At 37.4% G+C, this 17,586-nt stretch overlaps 1 protein-coding gene across 3 annotated transcripts in view; it reads right to left on the bottom strand.

Moving 5' to 3' along the window:
- Positions 1-17,586, bottom strand: part of TBC1D22A (TBC1 domain family member 22A) — a gene marked incomplete at both ends in the record, with an annotated part of 181,909 nt that overhangs the window by 95,853 nt on the left and 68,470 nt on the right. For all 3 annotated transcript variants that reach the window (XM_082013655.1, XM_082013653.1, XM_082013654.1), the window contains one exon: positions 15,388-15,497. In XM_082013655.1, the coding sequence (XP_081869781.1) occupies positions 15,388-15,497 (110 nt within the window). The remainder of the gene's footprint in view (positions 1-15,387; positions 15,498-17,586) is intronic.

The following is a 17,586-nucleotide window of genomic DNA, read 5'->3' as shown; positions in this document are numbered from 1 at the left end:
CTCTGCTAACTTTTGCAGAAAAATGTTCCAGTATTCAACTCTTCTGCCTATTCCCCCTCATAGTTGCGGGTCCTCACAGGAACATTTCATTACTCATCCTGCAAATTTTTGTTTTATGTCCTCATTTACTCCTTCTGTAACTTTCACCATCGATATTAAGCAAAAGACAAACTCTGAAAAAGTCATAAGTAACTGAGAACAGGATTGTCTTGCCTCAACATATCTTCAGCAAACAATTAACGTAAAACATCTTATATTTCTAAACACTGTTCTTGACACTTTCTAGTCACTATTCACATATGACAGAGTATTCATGAATACAACAGAATCTATGATAAACAAACTCATGTGGTGGTGTGCAATATCTAAATTCCTTGATGTTCTGCTCAGATAGCTTCCAACATACTTTCAGTGAACTATGTTAACTACTTCACAGCTGAATGGTTATAGTATCTAGTTCAGACTCCGACACATAATTAGTTTCACCTTACAACACAGAAGGTTAAGACTTTATAATGTCAAAAGGGCTCAAAACTTGCTTCAGACTGAAACCTTTGTGTTAGTAGTCTGTACCTACTCTGTAGAGGCTAGTATAATAACCACCCTGCCCTGCAACTACAACTAGGTCTGGCAGGAATTCTCCTCAAAAAAATAATTATTATAATTTAAAATATTTTAATTATTGCCTTCATTAAACATGAAAATGTGTAGTAGCTAATTCCTTACATTTTAAGATTAGAGAAACTTAAATGGAAGAAACTTCATTAGAAAGTTAAAATAAAGAAAAAATGCACCGAACAAATTTAAATTTTATGGGACTATCCTCCCATACTCATAAAAAGAAAGGGGGGAAAGGGGGAGAGAGAGGGAGAGAGAAAGAGATCACAGTTTCTAAAAGCATGATTAACCACTGGGTATCAAGTCCCATCCATTTTGCTAGCTGTACTCTGAATGCTGACAGTAAGATATAACTTGGAAAGGCGTTTACCTTGAAAAGAAGCCCTGAAGTAACATTTTCTGTGAATACACTGAAAAAGCGGTATTGAGTGAACTAAGGATGGTCCTACTTGCATTCTTAATATCCTCCAAAGCTTGCAGTATCTACACCACGCACTGCTAGTGTTTTTTATTTGTCTATCAGGAATAAAAAAGCCCAAAGTAGATTCTAATATTTTCAACTACGTATATCAATGAGATCTGTATTAGTCACTCTGATGCATATCGTAACAAATATACTCCATTTCTAATTACCACATGCACTCACAGTACTGTCAGCTATCTGTCCAAAATAATACTAACTTACGATGGAATGCTAAGAAGAACACAGACGCTTTTTAAGTGCATGTTAAATGTACTTCCAAAGCAAGTGTTCAGTAAGTTCAACATATCTCCATGTCATTTTAATTTTAAATCTCTTCCAAAATACTACGGGTACTTCATAACAATGAGTAAATAAATCTGAAAGCCTTTCTTTGTGACTTCTTCAATTATTTCAATTACACATGGAAAAAGGAATGTAAATAGCGTTTGTGAGTGCCATCTGGTGTATAAGTACAAAGGCAGCTGTAAGTATACGCAGAAGGAATCAAATACATACTGAATATTATATAAAAATATAATAACATATGTGTATTATTAATTACATATAATAAACTTCTAAGTAATATATACATATATCCTTCTGTGTGTATATATATACACACACACTTTATATATTTACACACACAAACGAAAACACACTATTTCTTTTTCTATTCCTTCCTTAGGAAATATTTTCAAGTTTCAAAAGGCAACTTCTCTTATCTACACACCAGAAGTTTTAACATTTTAGATCCTTTGCCCTTCTGCACCGATCTATATTATTTAAAGATACATAGAAGGAATTTCAGAGTATTAAAAATTGTTTCCCAGGGTCAGAAAATGAAACAAATCTGCAACTCTCTAAGCTAAGAACCTTCAGGAAACAATGCCCTCTGAATGATGCAGAACCTTACTGCACTACGTAATATATTGCACATATGACCTTTACTACAGTTATCATTATCAGGAACACTTTGTATTTTGAAAATTCAGACTTCACATGCTTTAGCTAAACAAAGTCACCCATCTTTTTCTTTAAATAGGTGATGACAGGATAATTTTAGAGGAAGGGAGCTGAAGAAGAAAGGAAAATAACCTTTTATGTCATCAGGGAAGGAGAAATAGAGCCAGCCAAATTGAAAAGAAAAAGACTGTCAATAATTTGACAATAATGACTGCAGCCAAGCACAAGTATAGGCACAGTGCTTCTCATCTTTTCAGGTCACACAAGCTGTTCACCAACAATGTACTGATGAAAATATCAGAACGATTTACAGAAGCAGATGGAAAGTTTTGACACAAAGTTTTCATGTGGTGTTTGCTTGTTTTTAATAAGCTTTATCAATCAGATCAGAGCTTCTAAATATAAAGGATACATTAAGCAATCTGTATACAGCATACCTAGAGGTTTATTTTCTCAACTGATGTATATTTAATAATTCTTATACATCAATTTAGGTATGTTCAAGTGTATTATCACATGAAGAAAAGATGACATTTTATATTTTTCTCAGCCAGAAAGGGATCTTGTCAATTTTATTTTTTAAACTCATTGAAGTACTTCATTCAAGTATTTGTGAACCTCTAAGCAAACTCCTATTACAAAAACTCAGTTCACCTTGCTCTCAAAGTTATGTGAAAAGGGGGGGGCAGGTGGGAGAGAAGCATGACACTTAGATGATGACAGCCAACATGTATATTAACACTATCAATGGTAGGCACAGTTTACTCAAATGTTTCTTGAAGCTGGAAATTAGAATGTAAAGTCAATCCTAAAAACAGTTCAGGAGAGAGAGTGCACATGCACAAGAACACACACACAAGTGTGCTGGAACATGCTGTTTGCACACAGTCCATAGCAAGTTTCACAATTACTCCAAGACACTTCCTTTAAAAGAAAAGATTTTTCAACCTTTGTAATTATTAAGCCTAACTTCTGAACATTTAAAATTTCTTAAGCAGTGAGAGATTTACAAAGCATTGCAGACCAGAATTTTCTACACAGCAAACCGCACCTTATTTTTTCCTATATAACAGGATGGAAAAAACAACATCTTATTAAAGTAGGTACTGATTCTCATGCTATAATAGCATCCACAGTCTTAGAATCAAAGGCACAATCATCTACTGGGCTATGTAATCCAATCTCAGTTTTACAAAACTGGTTGTATTATAAATTACAGAAACTGTTAAAGTAGCAATAAAAGAAGTGCTCAGGGTATATTTTTGGATTATGGCGTAGGCCAGACAACAGTTCAAATCTGGGTAAGAGCTAGAAATCATAAATATGGACACTTGCAATCCCAAAAGCTGATGCTGTAAATTATAAGTAGAAGATAAAAAAATTTTGTTCCAAAGCATACTGATAGTGCAATATATTTAATTCAAAACAGAGAAAACGATGCCTTTTATACAAGTATTCAGAACCCATTACTAAGTTTACTCTTAGTGACAGGCTAGAAAACTGCATTATTGACTTCCAAAGAGACACAGGCTCCTTAAGAGCTTCTGAAGACACCTGTCCTGAAGAAAAACTACAGCCCTCGAGATAAATCCTACTGATGCCCTCCATTTTCTATTACCTGAAGTCCCAACAAAGGCTTATTGATACAAACTTAAAATTGGCTCCTGGGCCAAACAAAAGAACCACCTTGTTTTTTCCCTTTTAAGAGCAGTCAGCAGCAAACGAGCCCACAGCGACATGCTTGCAGCTTTCCAGTTTGCAGCACTGAGACTTCCCTAACTCAAGGTGGTATCTTTGTAATTAAAGTTGTTTAAAGATTTTTCTTCAACCAGACTTCAAACTGTTCAGGTTCTAAACCCATGTAAAATGCTTTGCGTCCTTTGACAAGTAGCCCCGCAGCTTAGTTATTCAACCACTCTTTTTTTTAAGCCTATCACTCAGCAGTATTACAAGATACTATCTAGGTCTTGCATCAGAAGAGATGGACAGCAACTACTCCCAATTCAACACCTTCATGCTGCTCATCATATTAAAGACTTCCATTACACCCCTCCACTTAGCTAAGTCATCCAAGGTGAAGAACATAATCCATCACGCAGAAACTGTTCCATACCTTTGATCACACTTCTCTTGCTCCATTATTTTTTTTTTTAACTTTCAATCCATCATTTCAAAATGGGACAGACAGAAGGGATTAGAACAGCATACAGCATACTGAGCACAAACTCATTTTAGGTTTTAAAAGTAGCAAAGTGATGCTTTCTCCTTTGAGGACTACTACTATAAACCCTTCTCCTCCTGATGTGGTAACAGGCAGTGCTTCTACCATGGATGCTTAGTTTCTTTATGAACTTCAGATACAGGACTTTATCAAAATGCATTTTGGAAATGCCATTAAACCGTACAGTTGTTCACAGGCTCATTGATTCCTTTAAAAGCCATATCTGTACTTCTTTACAGGAGTTATAGAAAATATTAATATGTTTTTTATCCTTTAACCATTAATTCTGTTTATTTTTACACTTTCTACAAACTTTCCTGATGTGCATGTCTAACTGTCTGTACCTTCCTGAATGCCCTTGAAATCAGTTTCAAAATCCGATGAAACATCCACCCCATTCCATTCCTCTCATACCAAAGCAGCATCGATTTTCCTGTTTACCCATTACCGGAGACCCTCACAGAAGGTAATCACAGATGTATTTCAAACTAAACAGAGTTAACTGCCTCTGAAATTCTTACTAGGCATCCTGATGCACAGTATCCTAGTGATACATTCAATCTTCTTAAACTGATGGGTAGGAATGTAAGTCCTCTAGGGACCAAGCAAGCCACTAGAAATTTCAGGAGAGTCCCAAAAGATCGCTCAAGGACAGGCACAGTCCAAACTCAGCAATTTCCATGTAAAGCTTGTTGTTGTGGAATACTCCTACTATATATTTCAGTGATATCATAAACAATTGATTTAATTGCAATTCTTCTAAAACAATACACAATTTACACTTTATAAAATAGACACTGATGCTATAGGACTCAGGCTCATTGTTAATGGCAGTCTCAGTGTAGATGAGTTTGAAGGATCATTTATTCCAAAAAATCTACAATGTTGACATTTTTATTCTCAGGTGTTGCTACATTAACAGTTTCAGGAACTACTTTGAAACAATCTGGCTGAGGCCAGATCATCAAGAACCATGATACAGTCCTCAACTGCTCAGACTAAATCTACTCAGAGGCATACAGGAAGACCGTAAGTAGATATACTTTTTTTACATTTTAACTATTCCAAGTTTTGAACAGACAATAGCAGACATGCTTTAATTACTGTCTCATTAAAAGAACAAGACTAACATAACAGTTGTGTTAATTACATTCCAACAGCTTGCAGTTACAGCAACTCTACTGCCTAAGTTTGTTTATTAACTTCTTAGCATTGTTCAATAAAATGTATTTTTTTGTTTCAGGTACTAATAAAGCCTTCAAAGAACTCCATGAAAAGGAGCTTCAAAGAAGAATTTGGAGTTCTGAAGGTCCTTTGGAAAAAGGAAAAGTCACACAGAATGACACAATACTGCATGTGTTTTGCCCTTAAAAAAGTCTGCCCTTAATGGTTTTCATTCAGTAACAGTAATGTATGTGTATTCTCTGTAAGAATATTCTCTTGAATTGAGAAAGGTAAAACCTGCTTACAGAAAAATTTCTAGACTCTTGTTCTACGTTGAATCTTCACTTCACTTGAACTTTCCTTCACTCTAAGTTTAAAACACCATGAAACAGGTTTTGCTCCAACAGAGTATGTAAGAAAAATGAAAGCAGACATCTGAGCATGAATACAGAAAGGATTCTGGATAGAAATACCTGTTGTGGCCATGCTTATGTTTCAGAAGAGCTGAGTCTCACATATAGCATGCAGACAAAGTAACAGAACAATAACCATTTAGGGGTATCATTTGATAAATGACTACTAAATTGTTTATTTCTTATTAGAAGAAACGCCATTCTAGAATCCTGAACAAGCACAAATGCCTGCCCTGATTGCAGAACCTACTTCTCAAAATTTCTCATGTTTATGGCCTTCCAATTAATATTTATATTTGAGAAACTGGCTATCTGAATTTAAAATTGTTCATAATTTACAACTAGCTTTATGGAAGCCACTGATAATGAAAAGAATAAGAGCAATCCTAAGCTATTTTTTATTCACCAGAACAAAAAGTTCACTCAACAAAAAACTCACTCTTGCCAAGACAGAGCAATCTGTTTGCAAACATCAGCAGTCATCCCTACAATTGTATATATATATTATCATTCATAAATTTTTACAACACAACTTGCACTTTAATTCTAAAATAAAAAGCTGTTACTTTTGTAAGAGTTTTTAAAAACACAATTCTGACCAAGCAATCCTTTACTTTTCCTTAGTATACTCATAGCTTCAAGAAAAAAAACACCATGCTTTGTCATTCTCAGGATCCAACTTCGACAAGACACCAGCATAAAATGAACAATCTGGATTTCTGGAGATTACTAAACAGTTATTACCATATAGAAGTTGTATCTCACAGATGGAGTTGCAGCGACAGTAGCTGCAGGAACAGAGATAGAGCATGAATATGCAGCTCAAACGTTAAGCGAACTACATACAGAAATAGCTACTGCTAGCGTTTCTGACAATTCCTGACAGGACTTCCACATTTCTAAAACATACACTTCTGACTGGCATTAGGATCTGTTTAGACAAAAATTGGAGCACGACTGCAATACTGTCTTTTGGTACCAGCTATACGATGTTAGTGGAGACTCTGAAGACTGCTTAGGAGACAGTTACATCATATACCACATTTTCCCTGAACGTACCACATTCACGGTGCTATGTTCAGCTAACGAAGGCAGGAGGAAAGACTACTCTCTCCATTTAGCCAAGCTTACCAGCAGTGCTGGGCTGATGCATACCCAGAAATCCTAGACGAGCTATCACTGCATTTGCACAGGTGGACCCTGCAGTACCTGTGATACAGAAACTCGACCCGTGCATGAAAGCACCTATGCCATAGATAGGTGGTTCACATAACAAAAGACAGAAAACAGACAGATACAGACACTAGAGTACATATTCCTTATATCTGTCAATCTTGTCTTTCTATCTATCTGGCTAACAAACCCATATTCTCAGGTAACAGACCTGCAATTTATCGTAACTAGCTACCCAAATGAACCGCGGACATAACTGATACCCTCAGTATCAATATAAGTATCAATACAGGCTGGGGGATGAAGGGATTGAGAGCAGCCCTGCTGAGAAGGACTTGGGGGAACATGGCAGACATGAGCCAGCAATGTGCACTCGCAGCCCAGAAGGTCAACCATATTCTGGGCTGCATCCAAAGCAGCATGGCCAGCAGGTCGAGGGAGGGGATTCTGTCCCTCTGCTCTGGTGAGACTCCACCTGGAGTCCTGCATCCAGCTCTGGAGCCCTCAGCACAGGAAAGACATGGACCTGTTGGAGCGGGTCCAGAGGAGGGTCACCAAAATGATCAGAGGGATGGAACCCCTTTCCTATGAGGACAGGCTGAGGGAGTTGGGGTTGTTCATCCTGGAGAAGAGAAGGCTCCAGGGAGACCTTACTGCAGCCTTCCAGTACTTAAAGGGTGCTTGTAAGAAAGATAGGGACAGGCATTTTAGCAGGGCCTGTAGTGATAGGACAAGGGGTAATGGTTTTGAACTAAGAGAGGGAAAATTTAGACTAGATCTAAGGAAGAAATGTTTCACCATGAGGGTGGTGAAACACTGGCCCAGGTTGCCCAGAGAGGTGGTAGATGCCCCATCCCTGGAAACCTTCCAGGTCAGGTTGGACGGGGCTCTGAGCAACCTGATCTAGTTGCAGATGTCCCTGCTCATTGCAGGGGGGGTGGACTAGATGACCTTCAAAGGTCCCTTCCAACCCAAACTATTGTATGATTCTATGATGATCAAGAAACTTGTCTTGCAGGAGTTTAATAAAAAGGTACCAAAAAAGCTATCTTTGACCTATTTTTTTCCTTAAAAGTAAACCTTTGGAAGGTCCTGTAAAGAATTTTCAGAATAGTCAGCATCAGTTACTTCTGTATGAACGACTCAACATTTGAGCTGCATATTCATGCTATTCCCACAGACCTCTGAAAGACTTTCCAAGCAGCATTCCAGCCAGCCATCCAGACATAATTCAGACTTGAGGCACAGTTTCAGAACAACTTTCCATAACTCCAGAGCGAGAAAGAACTTTGCAGGATTCCCTTTGCAGATCATAAATCTCGCTATTTAATCAGCCATAGAAATAGCTAATATATATCTCAGTATACTCCAGTCCCTGGAAATGAATCATCTCCCTTTTATTCTAAAAATTCCCAGACCCTGATAAATAATGTTATTAATATTTTATTGCTATTTTTAATACATCTGGTTAGGTCGTTATGCAATGCATACATTTCCCCTTAGGTTATTTTATTGCCATTATACTTGAAATTAAAACGAGGAGTTATACTCTATTTTATACATGAACATTACATTTTCAAGTGGCACAGATCAGTGTGAACTTTTTATTTGAATGTTAACGGGACTCTGTTGAGGAAAGTATTATAAGGGATGTTTTAATAATAAAAAAAGCTAATTACAATGGATATATGGGAATGTCTACTTAATTAAGTGGAAAAAATACTTGTGGGATAAGTTCTAGTTTTCCCATATGCATAGCCATTATTCCTACATGTAGAAATGCAAAAACAGTCATGCATCATCTACAGTTTAGAAGTGTTCTAAAGACAACAAGCTTTATCAAGAGTATGGTGGATAGACAACCAAAACGTTTTATCTTTTGACTGTTCAACTTGAAATGCAAGACAAAACAGTTTTGGAAATTAACTAGCTATAAAAAAAACCCTAGGAGTTCACGATTCTTATTCACAATGGAAACGCACCAAAATACTATTATATAGATTACAAACGTGAAATTATCAACTAACGTGTTTAAAGTAACCAAGAATGGTGGTCTTAGGCATATTTTGCACATGGCCACACACGCCCTTAAAAACAATTTTTAACAAATCAGCATTAGAGCGTCTTGCAAGAATACAGGTAGGATACGAGTTCTGTGGAAAAGGTCCTGGAAGTCTCAGATAGGAAGCTCAGACTGAGCTGGTGGTGTGCCCTGGCAGCAAAGGCAGCCAGAAGCCTCTCAGCGCAGTAGATGAAGGGAAGTGATTAGCTCCACACAGCACTCATTGTGGAATCATAGATGTTGGCAGGGACCTCTGGAGACCATCTAAGTCCAACCCCTGCCCAAAGCAGAGTCACATGGAGCAAGTTGCTCAAGGCCATGTGCAGTCAGGTTTTGAACTCCAAGGATGAATACTCTACAAACCCTCTGACCAAACAGTTCCACAGAATTCAACCATCTTTTCTGCAAAGATTTTTTTGTCCCAATGTTTAAAAGTAATTAATTTTGTTTCATTGGTGTTACTAGAATACCACAGTTTTAGGGACCCCAATACAAGAAAAACAAACTAGAGCAAGGGGAAGAGGTCACCAAGATGCTCAAAGGTATGGAGCACCTGCCCTCTGAGAGACTGAGGGAACTGCGGTTGTTCAGCCTCAAGAAAAGGTAGCTTCAGAGGCACCTAAAACCTATGTGACCAAGAAAACAAAGTTTCTTCTCAGGTTTTAATAGTGAGGCATAATGAGAGGATAAGGGACAAGCAGCATAAATAAACAAGAGGTGTTCCATCTGGTTGTAGGGAGAAACTTTTTCAACTCGAGGACAATCAAGCATTGCAACAGTTTAAGTCCCAGAGAGTGTGCAGTCTCCATCCTTGGAGGTTTCAAGAACCAGCTGGGCAAAGCCCTGAGCATCTCGATCTGACCTCAGAGCTGACTCAACTTTAAGCAGGATGCTGGACTAGATGACCTGTAGAGGCCCCTTCCTACCAGAATTATCCTACATTCTTACGATTTTAGAAGTTCCATTTGTTTTCCTGAAATAAATAACAAAAATTGCTGTGAGGTATAGTCTTTCTGGGACAAAAGCTAAAGAAAAAATTTGCATAGTCATGAAGCACTGAAAAGGAAAACCATTACAGCATATCATCATCCAAAACTGACTGCTATAAAACAGCATATATCGCCACAGATTACAAGATTAACTGACATCTTCGAGCCAAATTTATATTTAAAAAATCTCCCTAGTATTTCTACTTAAATCTTTTTTTTTTTAATTTCAGTCAAATTGTGATGAGATGTATGTATAGCCACTTACGAGCCTATAACAACAGAGAAAAAAACTGAGAACGAAGATGCAAAGTAATCTGAGAACAGAAAATAGATTGAATTATTGTGTAATATTAAACTACTGGAAGTTCTGCAAAACTAACTGGTGTCAAACACATACCTGCATAAAAAACCCCGTATCACCAGAAAACAGCACAAGTGAATCTGCTAAAGCAACAGGTGATTTGACCCCAGTTTTTTATTTCTTCTCTAGGCTAAGAACTGTAAGCATGTCAGGAAGTGATTGTCATGTTGCTCAATGCCAACACTGTCTTTTAATCCATAGGTCCCTGTGGTTCAAAGATGTGCCGTTACACTAAAAATACACAGTCACATTAGACAAAAAAGGGAGGGGGCTAAGATGAGTGAGGAAAAGAGAAATAATAGATTCTATGTGTAGCAAAACTCAACCAAGAAATACATATTTCTTAATGACACCTTTGACAATTCTGGAACCCAGAAAATGAGACAGTCAGGGTGCACTGGAAAAATAAATGAGTTTTCTGTTAAGAATAATAAAGGGATACAAATACAATCATTTTTCTATTACACTCTCACACATTGGAAAGACAAACAAAAACCAAAATAAAAATAGCTTGTATTAGTCAAAAATTTCACAACAGGATCCTAACTGTTATCAAAGTACACTCTTTAAACTTATCCAATACTGGTAGGCCAACATCAAATGAAAGCCTACACTGATGAATAAATTAACAGAAATATTCTGCAGAGATTCTTAAATTGCAGTTATCACATGTCAAATATTCATCTTCTTTAAAATCCTTGTACGGTTTATTCAAACATTTCAGACAAAGTATCAGTAGTCATACATGAGTCTCTTATGACATATTTTCAAAGAAAAAAGGAAACATAATAACACTAATCTTGTTTGGGATTCTCCTTTGGTTTTGTGCTTTTATGTTGTCTGGTTTTGTGGCTTTGTGAGAGAAGCAGTTTTTCCTGGTTGGCTGTAAAGACATTCCATTATCTAGAGTAGACCACATGGAAAATACTAAGGGAGCAGTAAGAACTAATGTAATGATTATTACCAGGAAACAATCAGCAGCAACTTTCTCAAGTAGAGACTGAAGTGGATCATCTAGACTACTGTGTACTGGCAACAAGCTTGGCAAGTTGAGAATCTACAGCTGTTAAAGTAAATCTGTGTCTCAGCTGCCATGATCCTTCCCTGGCCCTACTGTGTAGTTCTGCTCATTTCTTTGCTATGATACCTAATCAAGGTGTTCACACCTTAAATCAACGAGTGCTTTTTTGTTTTGTTGTGTTGCTAGGCAGTTCACCTCCATCAATCAGCTCACAACAGGCAGCACTCAGCAAGGGACAGACAGCAATGAGCATTCAGGTGCAAGCAGGAGCATGGGATTATTACAATTTGATGTAAATCAGCTTATGCAATTTGGGGCATGATTTATCTTAAGTTTAATGATTCCAGGTGCTACCTCACCCATACCCATCTAGTTCTTGCCCTCTGCCAGTGGATTTGGTGATCATACTTTCCAGAATGCAAGTCAGCTAGAATCACAGAATCATACAATGGCTTGGGTTGGAAGGGACCTTTTAATATCATCTAGTCCAACTCCCCTGCAATGAGCAGGGACATCTTCAACTAGATCAGGTTGCTCAGAGCCCCGTCCAACCTGACCTGGAAGGTTTCCAGGGATGGGTCATCCACAACTTCTCTGGGCTCCCTCATCATAAAAAAAGTGTATTTCTTATGTCCAATCTAAATCTACCCTCTTTCAGATTAAAACTGTTGCCCTTTTTCCTGTCACTACAGGCCTTGGTAAAAAGTCTCTTTCCATCTTTTTATAAGCCCCCCTTAAGTACTGAAAGGTCACAATAAGGTCTCCCCAGCATCTTCTCCAGGCCAAACCACCCCAACTCTCTCACCTTGTCCTCATATGAGAGGTATTCCAGCCCTCTGATCATTTTGGTGGCCCTCCTCTGGACCTGCTCCAACAGGTCCATGTCTTTCCTGTGCTGAGGGCTCCAGAGCTGGATGCAGGACTCCAGGTGGGGTCCCACCAGAGCAGAGCAGAGGGGCAGAATCCGCTCCCTCGACCTGCTGGCCATGCTGCTTTGGATGCAGCCCAGGACATGGCTGGCCTTCTGGGCTGCAAGTGCACACTGTCAGTTCATGCCCAGCTTTTCATCCATCGGCACGTCTGAGTCCTTCCCAGGAGGGCTGCTCCCAATCCATTCATCCCCCAGTCTGTATTAACATCAGGGATTGCCCTGAGCCAGCTGCAGGACCTTACACTTGGCCTTACTGAACTTCATGTGGTTCGCATGGGCCCACTCCTCAAGCTTGCCCTGGTCCCTCTGGATGGCATTCCTTCAGCAAAACAATCTTTATTTTCTGGTTTTTTTATGCCCTTCCTTTCAGTGAGTTAATTTCTTGTTTTATTAGTTCTTCCAATCAACTCAACCTGCAACTATCTTAACATGTTCTATCAGAAGTAAAGCGGTATCAACAAAGAAGGGAACCAAAACCAAAAATGGAAGAAAAAAAACCAAACAAGCAAACCCTTTCATTTCAGCAGCACTCTGCAGTTGCACTGAATTAACTGTAACATTATTAGTCACACCACTAGCATAATCTTTCAAGCCTGCTTTTGATAGATGCGTGAATCCTTGAATACATCCAATTGATAACCATTCCACTTCTTATATAAGAGCTTAAATTGCATCGATGAAAATTTAATTCCATTACAATTAGTTTCACTATTTTGTTCATCAGTACTTGATGGTTTTGTATGAAAACAGAATTTTAAGGAGAAATTATGTAATCTCTGAATTTCCCTTTCTAGAAAAAAACAGAGCAGCAGGCCTGTGACAGAAGATGTTCCAGAAACAGGTAAAATAGTTGAAGGGCTTGCATTTCTTTACCTGACTTTCTTCCTTTCAAGTAAATTTCAAGTTCTCACTTTCTTTTTCTATTAAGTTTTCATATATTTTTCGTATGTGATCACATATTGTAAAATGTAGTAGTTCTAAGACTGAAATAAGCAAACCAACATTTTATTACAGGAATCAACATAAGACAACTATGCTTTTCAATTTGCATTTAATTCAATTTGCTACTACTCATTTGACCTTTAACCAGGAGAAATACACTTAAAATACTTTGAAAGAAGTTAGACTTCTGTTTGTTGATTCGATTTTACACCAGTTTTGTCAAAAATTAACTCTCTTACAAGTTTAAATTCACAATATGCCTCAGCCAACATGGTTCAGCCAATGAAACATTCATATTAAAACATAAGTCATAGGCAAGAATACGTTAAAGCACTTTTAAAAATATTAAGTATCGTAAGGAAAGATATATCTGTCAAAAAATGCAATCAAAATAACCTCGAAAACTTTAATTTAGTTTCACTGAAAAGTGCAGCTTCAATTCATAGGAATTTTTATGGTTATTCACATTTTATGATTATTTATTAATGATTGGAGAATAGCCATTTTCCACACACGTGAATTCAACCTCCAGGGTCTTTGCTACATCAAAATCACCTGAAGAAAAAAATCCTCAAATTTTCAAGCATTTATCCAGAGCATTTCAAAACAAATAAAGTTACATGGGACCTTTCAAAAGGATTTAATCTAATAAATACAGTAGAAGCACTTGTCCATTGCCTTATCTTTTAAGAGAATGCTCGGAATAAATCAGCCAAAGTTTTGCCATCTCTGTAACAAATTCTACTGTCACCACAATAATACTGAAACAATTTCACAGAGAAGATCCTCTACACTAGGCAAGTAGCTCATCTAAAAGCAGGGGATAATCCGAAAGAAAAGGTATGAACATAAAAAATAGAAAAGAAGCAGCAGCAATCTGCTAAATATTTGTAACCATAATTTATTTTCTAATCAGCTCACTGAAAGCAGCAAATGAACCCTGACTGCAAACATCTGCCTACCAAACATTGCTAAAAACAATTCTTTGTTGCCAGTGCAAAAAAGAAATCATCACCTTTCAGAAACTTTCACATTTCTAACAAAAGTCAATTTTGGTCCCATTGTAACCCAGGAATTCACAATGACTATTATTTTAGTGCATATATTCTGAATTTACAAAATCAGATTATTTTTACTTTCTAGAAAGTTTCAAAATGTTTATCTCAAATGACACAGACCTGAAAAACAGATATTAGACAAATATTATTTGATGCCTATCGCAACACAAAGCCTGTAAAATTTAATTCAAGGTAACTTCTTTGTAAACTGAAAAGTCCAAAGTTTCTACTTTAGAGTGCTTCAGCGTCACAACACAGTGTGTTAAGTTTTTTAATATGTTAAGTATGAAATACAGATGTTTGGACTCCCATTTAATCTATGGCAGATTGTATGGACTTCTCCTCCTCCTGAATGCAAGATGTTCAGCTACGTATTTACTATTTCTTGTAGAACTTTCTAATCTTCATAAACTTATATGCCAACAAATTCAAACATGCACACACAAATTCTTAGTCTGTAACCTGCTGCATCTAACAGAAAATTGTGCCTGCATTTATAGCTACTCCACGTTAAAAAAACTGAAACAGTCAGCGGAGTAGCATAAGTATCAAGTTTTAATTGGATATTTTAGAAATATGAAGATAATTTCAGAACTATAAGAAAGCAATTGTTTCTACATTGCTACGTTAATGTCTTAAAAATTAATAAATAAGCCAGCTTTTCATCACCTCAGTGCGACCACTTTACTTGGAGACATAAGCAAACATTCTCCATGCTTGGTGACTGAGGTGCACAACATGCCTGTAGAATTAGAGATTTCAACCGCTCTAGAACATCATACTACAATGAAACATGCAGACATTTTGATGAAAAGAAGTTGCACAGGTTTTTTTTCCCCTCCCCCTTTTCCTTTTGATGCCAAACTTGCAGCAGATCTCTCCAATGGGAAAATCTACTTCTCCCCTGTTTTTCATAGATGTACTCTTTCTCAACAACCTTAAAGTAGTTCAAAGCCATGACATTAATTGGTTATCTCCACTACTTACAGACAGGAAAAATCAATTTACCTGAATGCCATCAAGCAACTTGCTCATGCACCAGTAACTGTCAGCTTCTATGTTCTGCAGTACTTCTTCAGGCAGACTGGAAACATCAAAATTTTCCACTTCTTCTTCTTCTGTTTCAGCAAAAGAGAAAGACAAGTCATGATGTGCACAGAATAAATAAAGCAAGGATGAGGAAAATAATTGAAAACAAAGACAACCACCACTTATCATCTAATCAGAAACTTCAATGCACATTTACTTTAACAGGGACTAGATTAATCATTTATTGCTCAACTGTGTCATCTAATGGCTTTAAATGTTAATGAATACTTAATTTCTTGCAGACTGTGAAAATCTCAAATCACGCCTGGTTAACCAGAATATATAATAAATTGCTTCATTCTAAATGTTTCACACCTGAAAGAGGATCATCAGAAGCACTCTGAGAGCCCTCAAGCTATGTATGAGCAATGTCTGCAGAACATATCTATGTTTGCCACATACACAGTTGCCAGTCTTGAAAGGAGAAAAAGCCCTGAAAAATACTTTTTAGAACACCATGTTAGAAAGCTGGCGACAGCTTTTCAAGGAGGATTTGTTTTTCAGGCAAGCATTTGGAATCAGAAGGAAATCAGACAAAAGGAAACAGATGATTCCCACCACCCACCCCACCTTAAAAAGCCCCCATGATTCTCAGCACTGGAAAAGAACAGAACTTCAAAGGTGCGTAACTCATGGAAACCAAGTCTTTCTGTTGTCACAAGTGTGTTAAAAGAAATTCACATTTTGCTATGAATTGAAATTTTACCACCTAAGCCACAAAATTCTATTTTTAAACCATGGCACCTGAATTAATCCATTTTGAAAAGAACACAGAACGTGCTGTCTTGCCAGCTAACTCCCAAAGCTCCCATACAGCCCCAGAAGAGAGTTTAACATGAGCTGGGAATGCTCTGAGTAAATGCTGTAGCTTTCCTGTTGCAGCGTCTCACAGTGCCTTACTGTATCAAGATGAGAATCAAAGCAGCATCTTTCCCAGCCCTCGATTCTTCGCAGGGACGGAGAGGTGCGCTTATTCTATTTAAGCATATTATGATATACCAAAGAAAGAATTTCCTCCGTTACACAGTTGCAAGGTAGCATTGAATAAACAGTAAGAAAGAACAAAGAATATGTAATATCTTATAACTCCACTATTATCTGTCTTTTAGCTTTGCAGTATGTTATTACAGAAGCCCAAGTACATCTCTAGGTTGTCACACTTGATTATGCTATCTTAAAGCACTTATTTGTCAATTGGCAATAACCATGAGCATTACACCTGTTATAAATTAACTTTAACATACCAGTGATTTTACGACTACTAGACAACACTGGTAGCAAGGTGTTACTAAAGCATTCATGTTTGCACTGGTGTCTAGATGTGGGTGTGTGTCTTCTAAGGGATCATTAGATTTGGACTGTGAAATATTAATAGCTGTGGGATAAGGAGATTAGGTCATGCTGATAAAACATTGGTCAGATTTTGGGAAACCTGGTAAGTAAAACAGGGGACTGCAGCAGAGACTCCGTAAAATAAAAGTACACAGTGAACTCAGAAGTGCCGGACTGTAAACAATGCACCAACAGTCACTTACTGGTTATTAAAAGGAACACTACCCTTGCATTGGAGTAGTTTTAAATACCCAGTTTACAGAAGATCAACAAACAAGTGCGCAACATATTTTAAACAGCCTAAATAATAAACTCAGGTGTAACACTGCTTTGCAAAACAATGAAGAAAGAGTGAGTAGCAGACTGAAACAGTAAATTTTTTTAATAGCAGATCCTTTTGTGAGGAAGAAGCTCCTTACCCAAGATCAGCAGCATATTCCTCCCAGCAAGGAGGACAACAGACCCCCCAGAAATCTCTATCATACTCCTCCTCTAGAAATGGACAGCAAAATCTCTGTGGAAAATGGGGGTAACATAGGCATAATTGGGAGTAACACTGCAGTAATAGGCCATAACACTCCCCTCCAAAATCTTTGTACGGTTCCCATCACTTTCTCTATTAAACTCCCCTCATTAAAGAGAGCTTCTAACACAAATTTAGATTCATTTCACTTATGAATTCCTTTCTAACTCCTTTACAAAAAGCATGTTAAGACAAAAGCCTAGCATAATATAAAATCTAAGAGTTTTTTCATAGAAAGATGCTTGAACACAATGGAGATAAGA

This window comes from Phaethon aethereus (genome assembly GCF_964289735.1).
Source record: "Phaethon aethereus genome assembly, chromosome: 1".
Classification (NCBI taxonomy): Eukaryota; Metazoa; Chordata; class Aves; order Phaethontiformes; family Phaethontidae; genus Phaethon; species Phaethon aethereus.
This window is presented reverse-complemented; position numbering and strand designations above follow the sequence as displayed.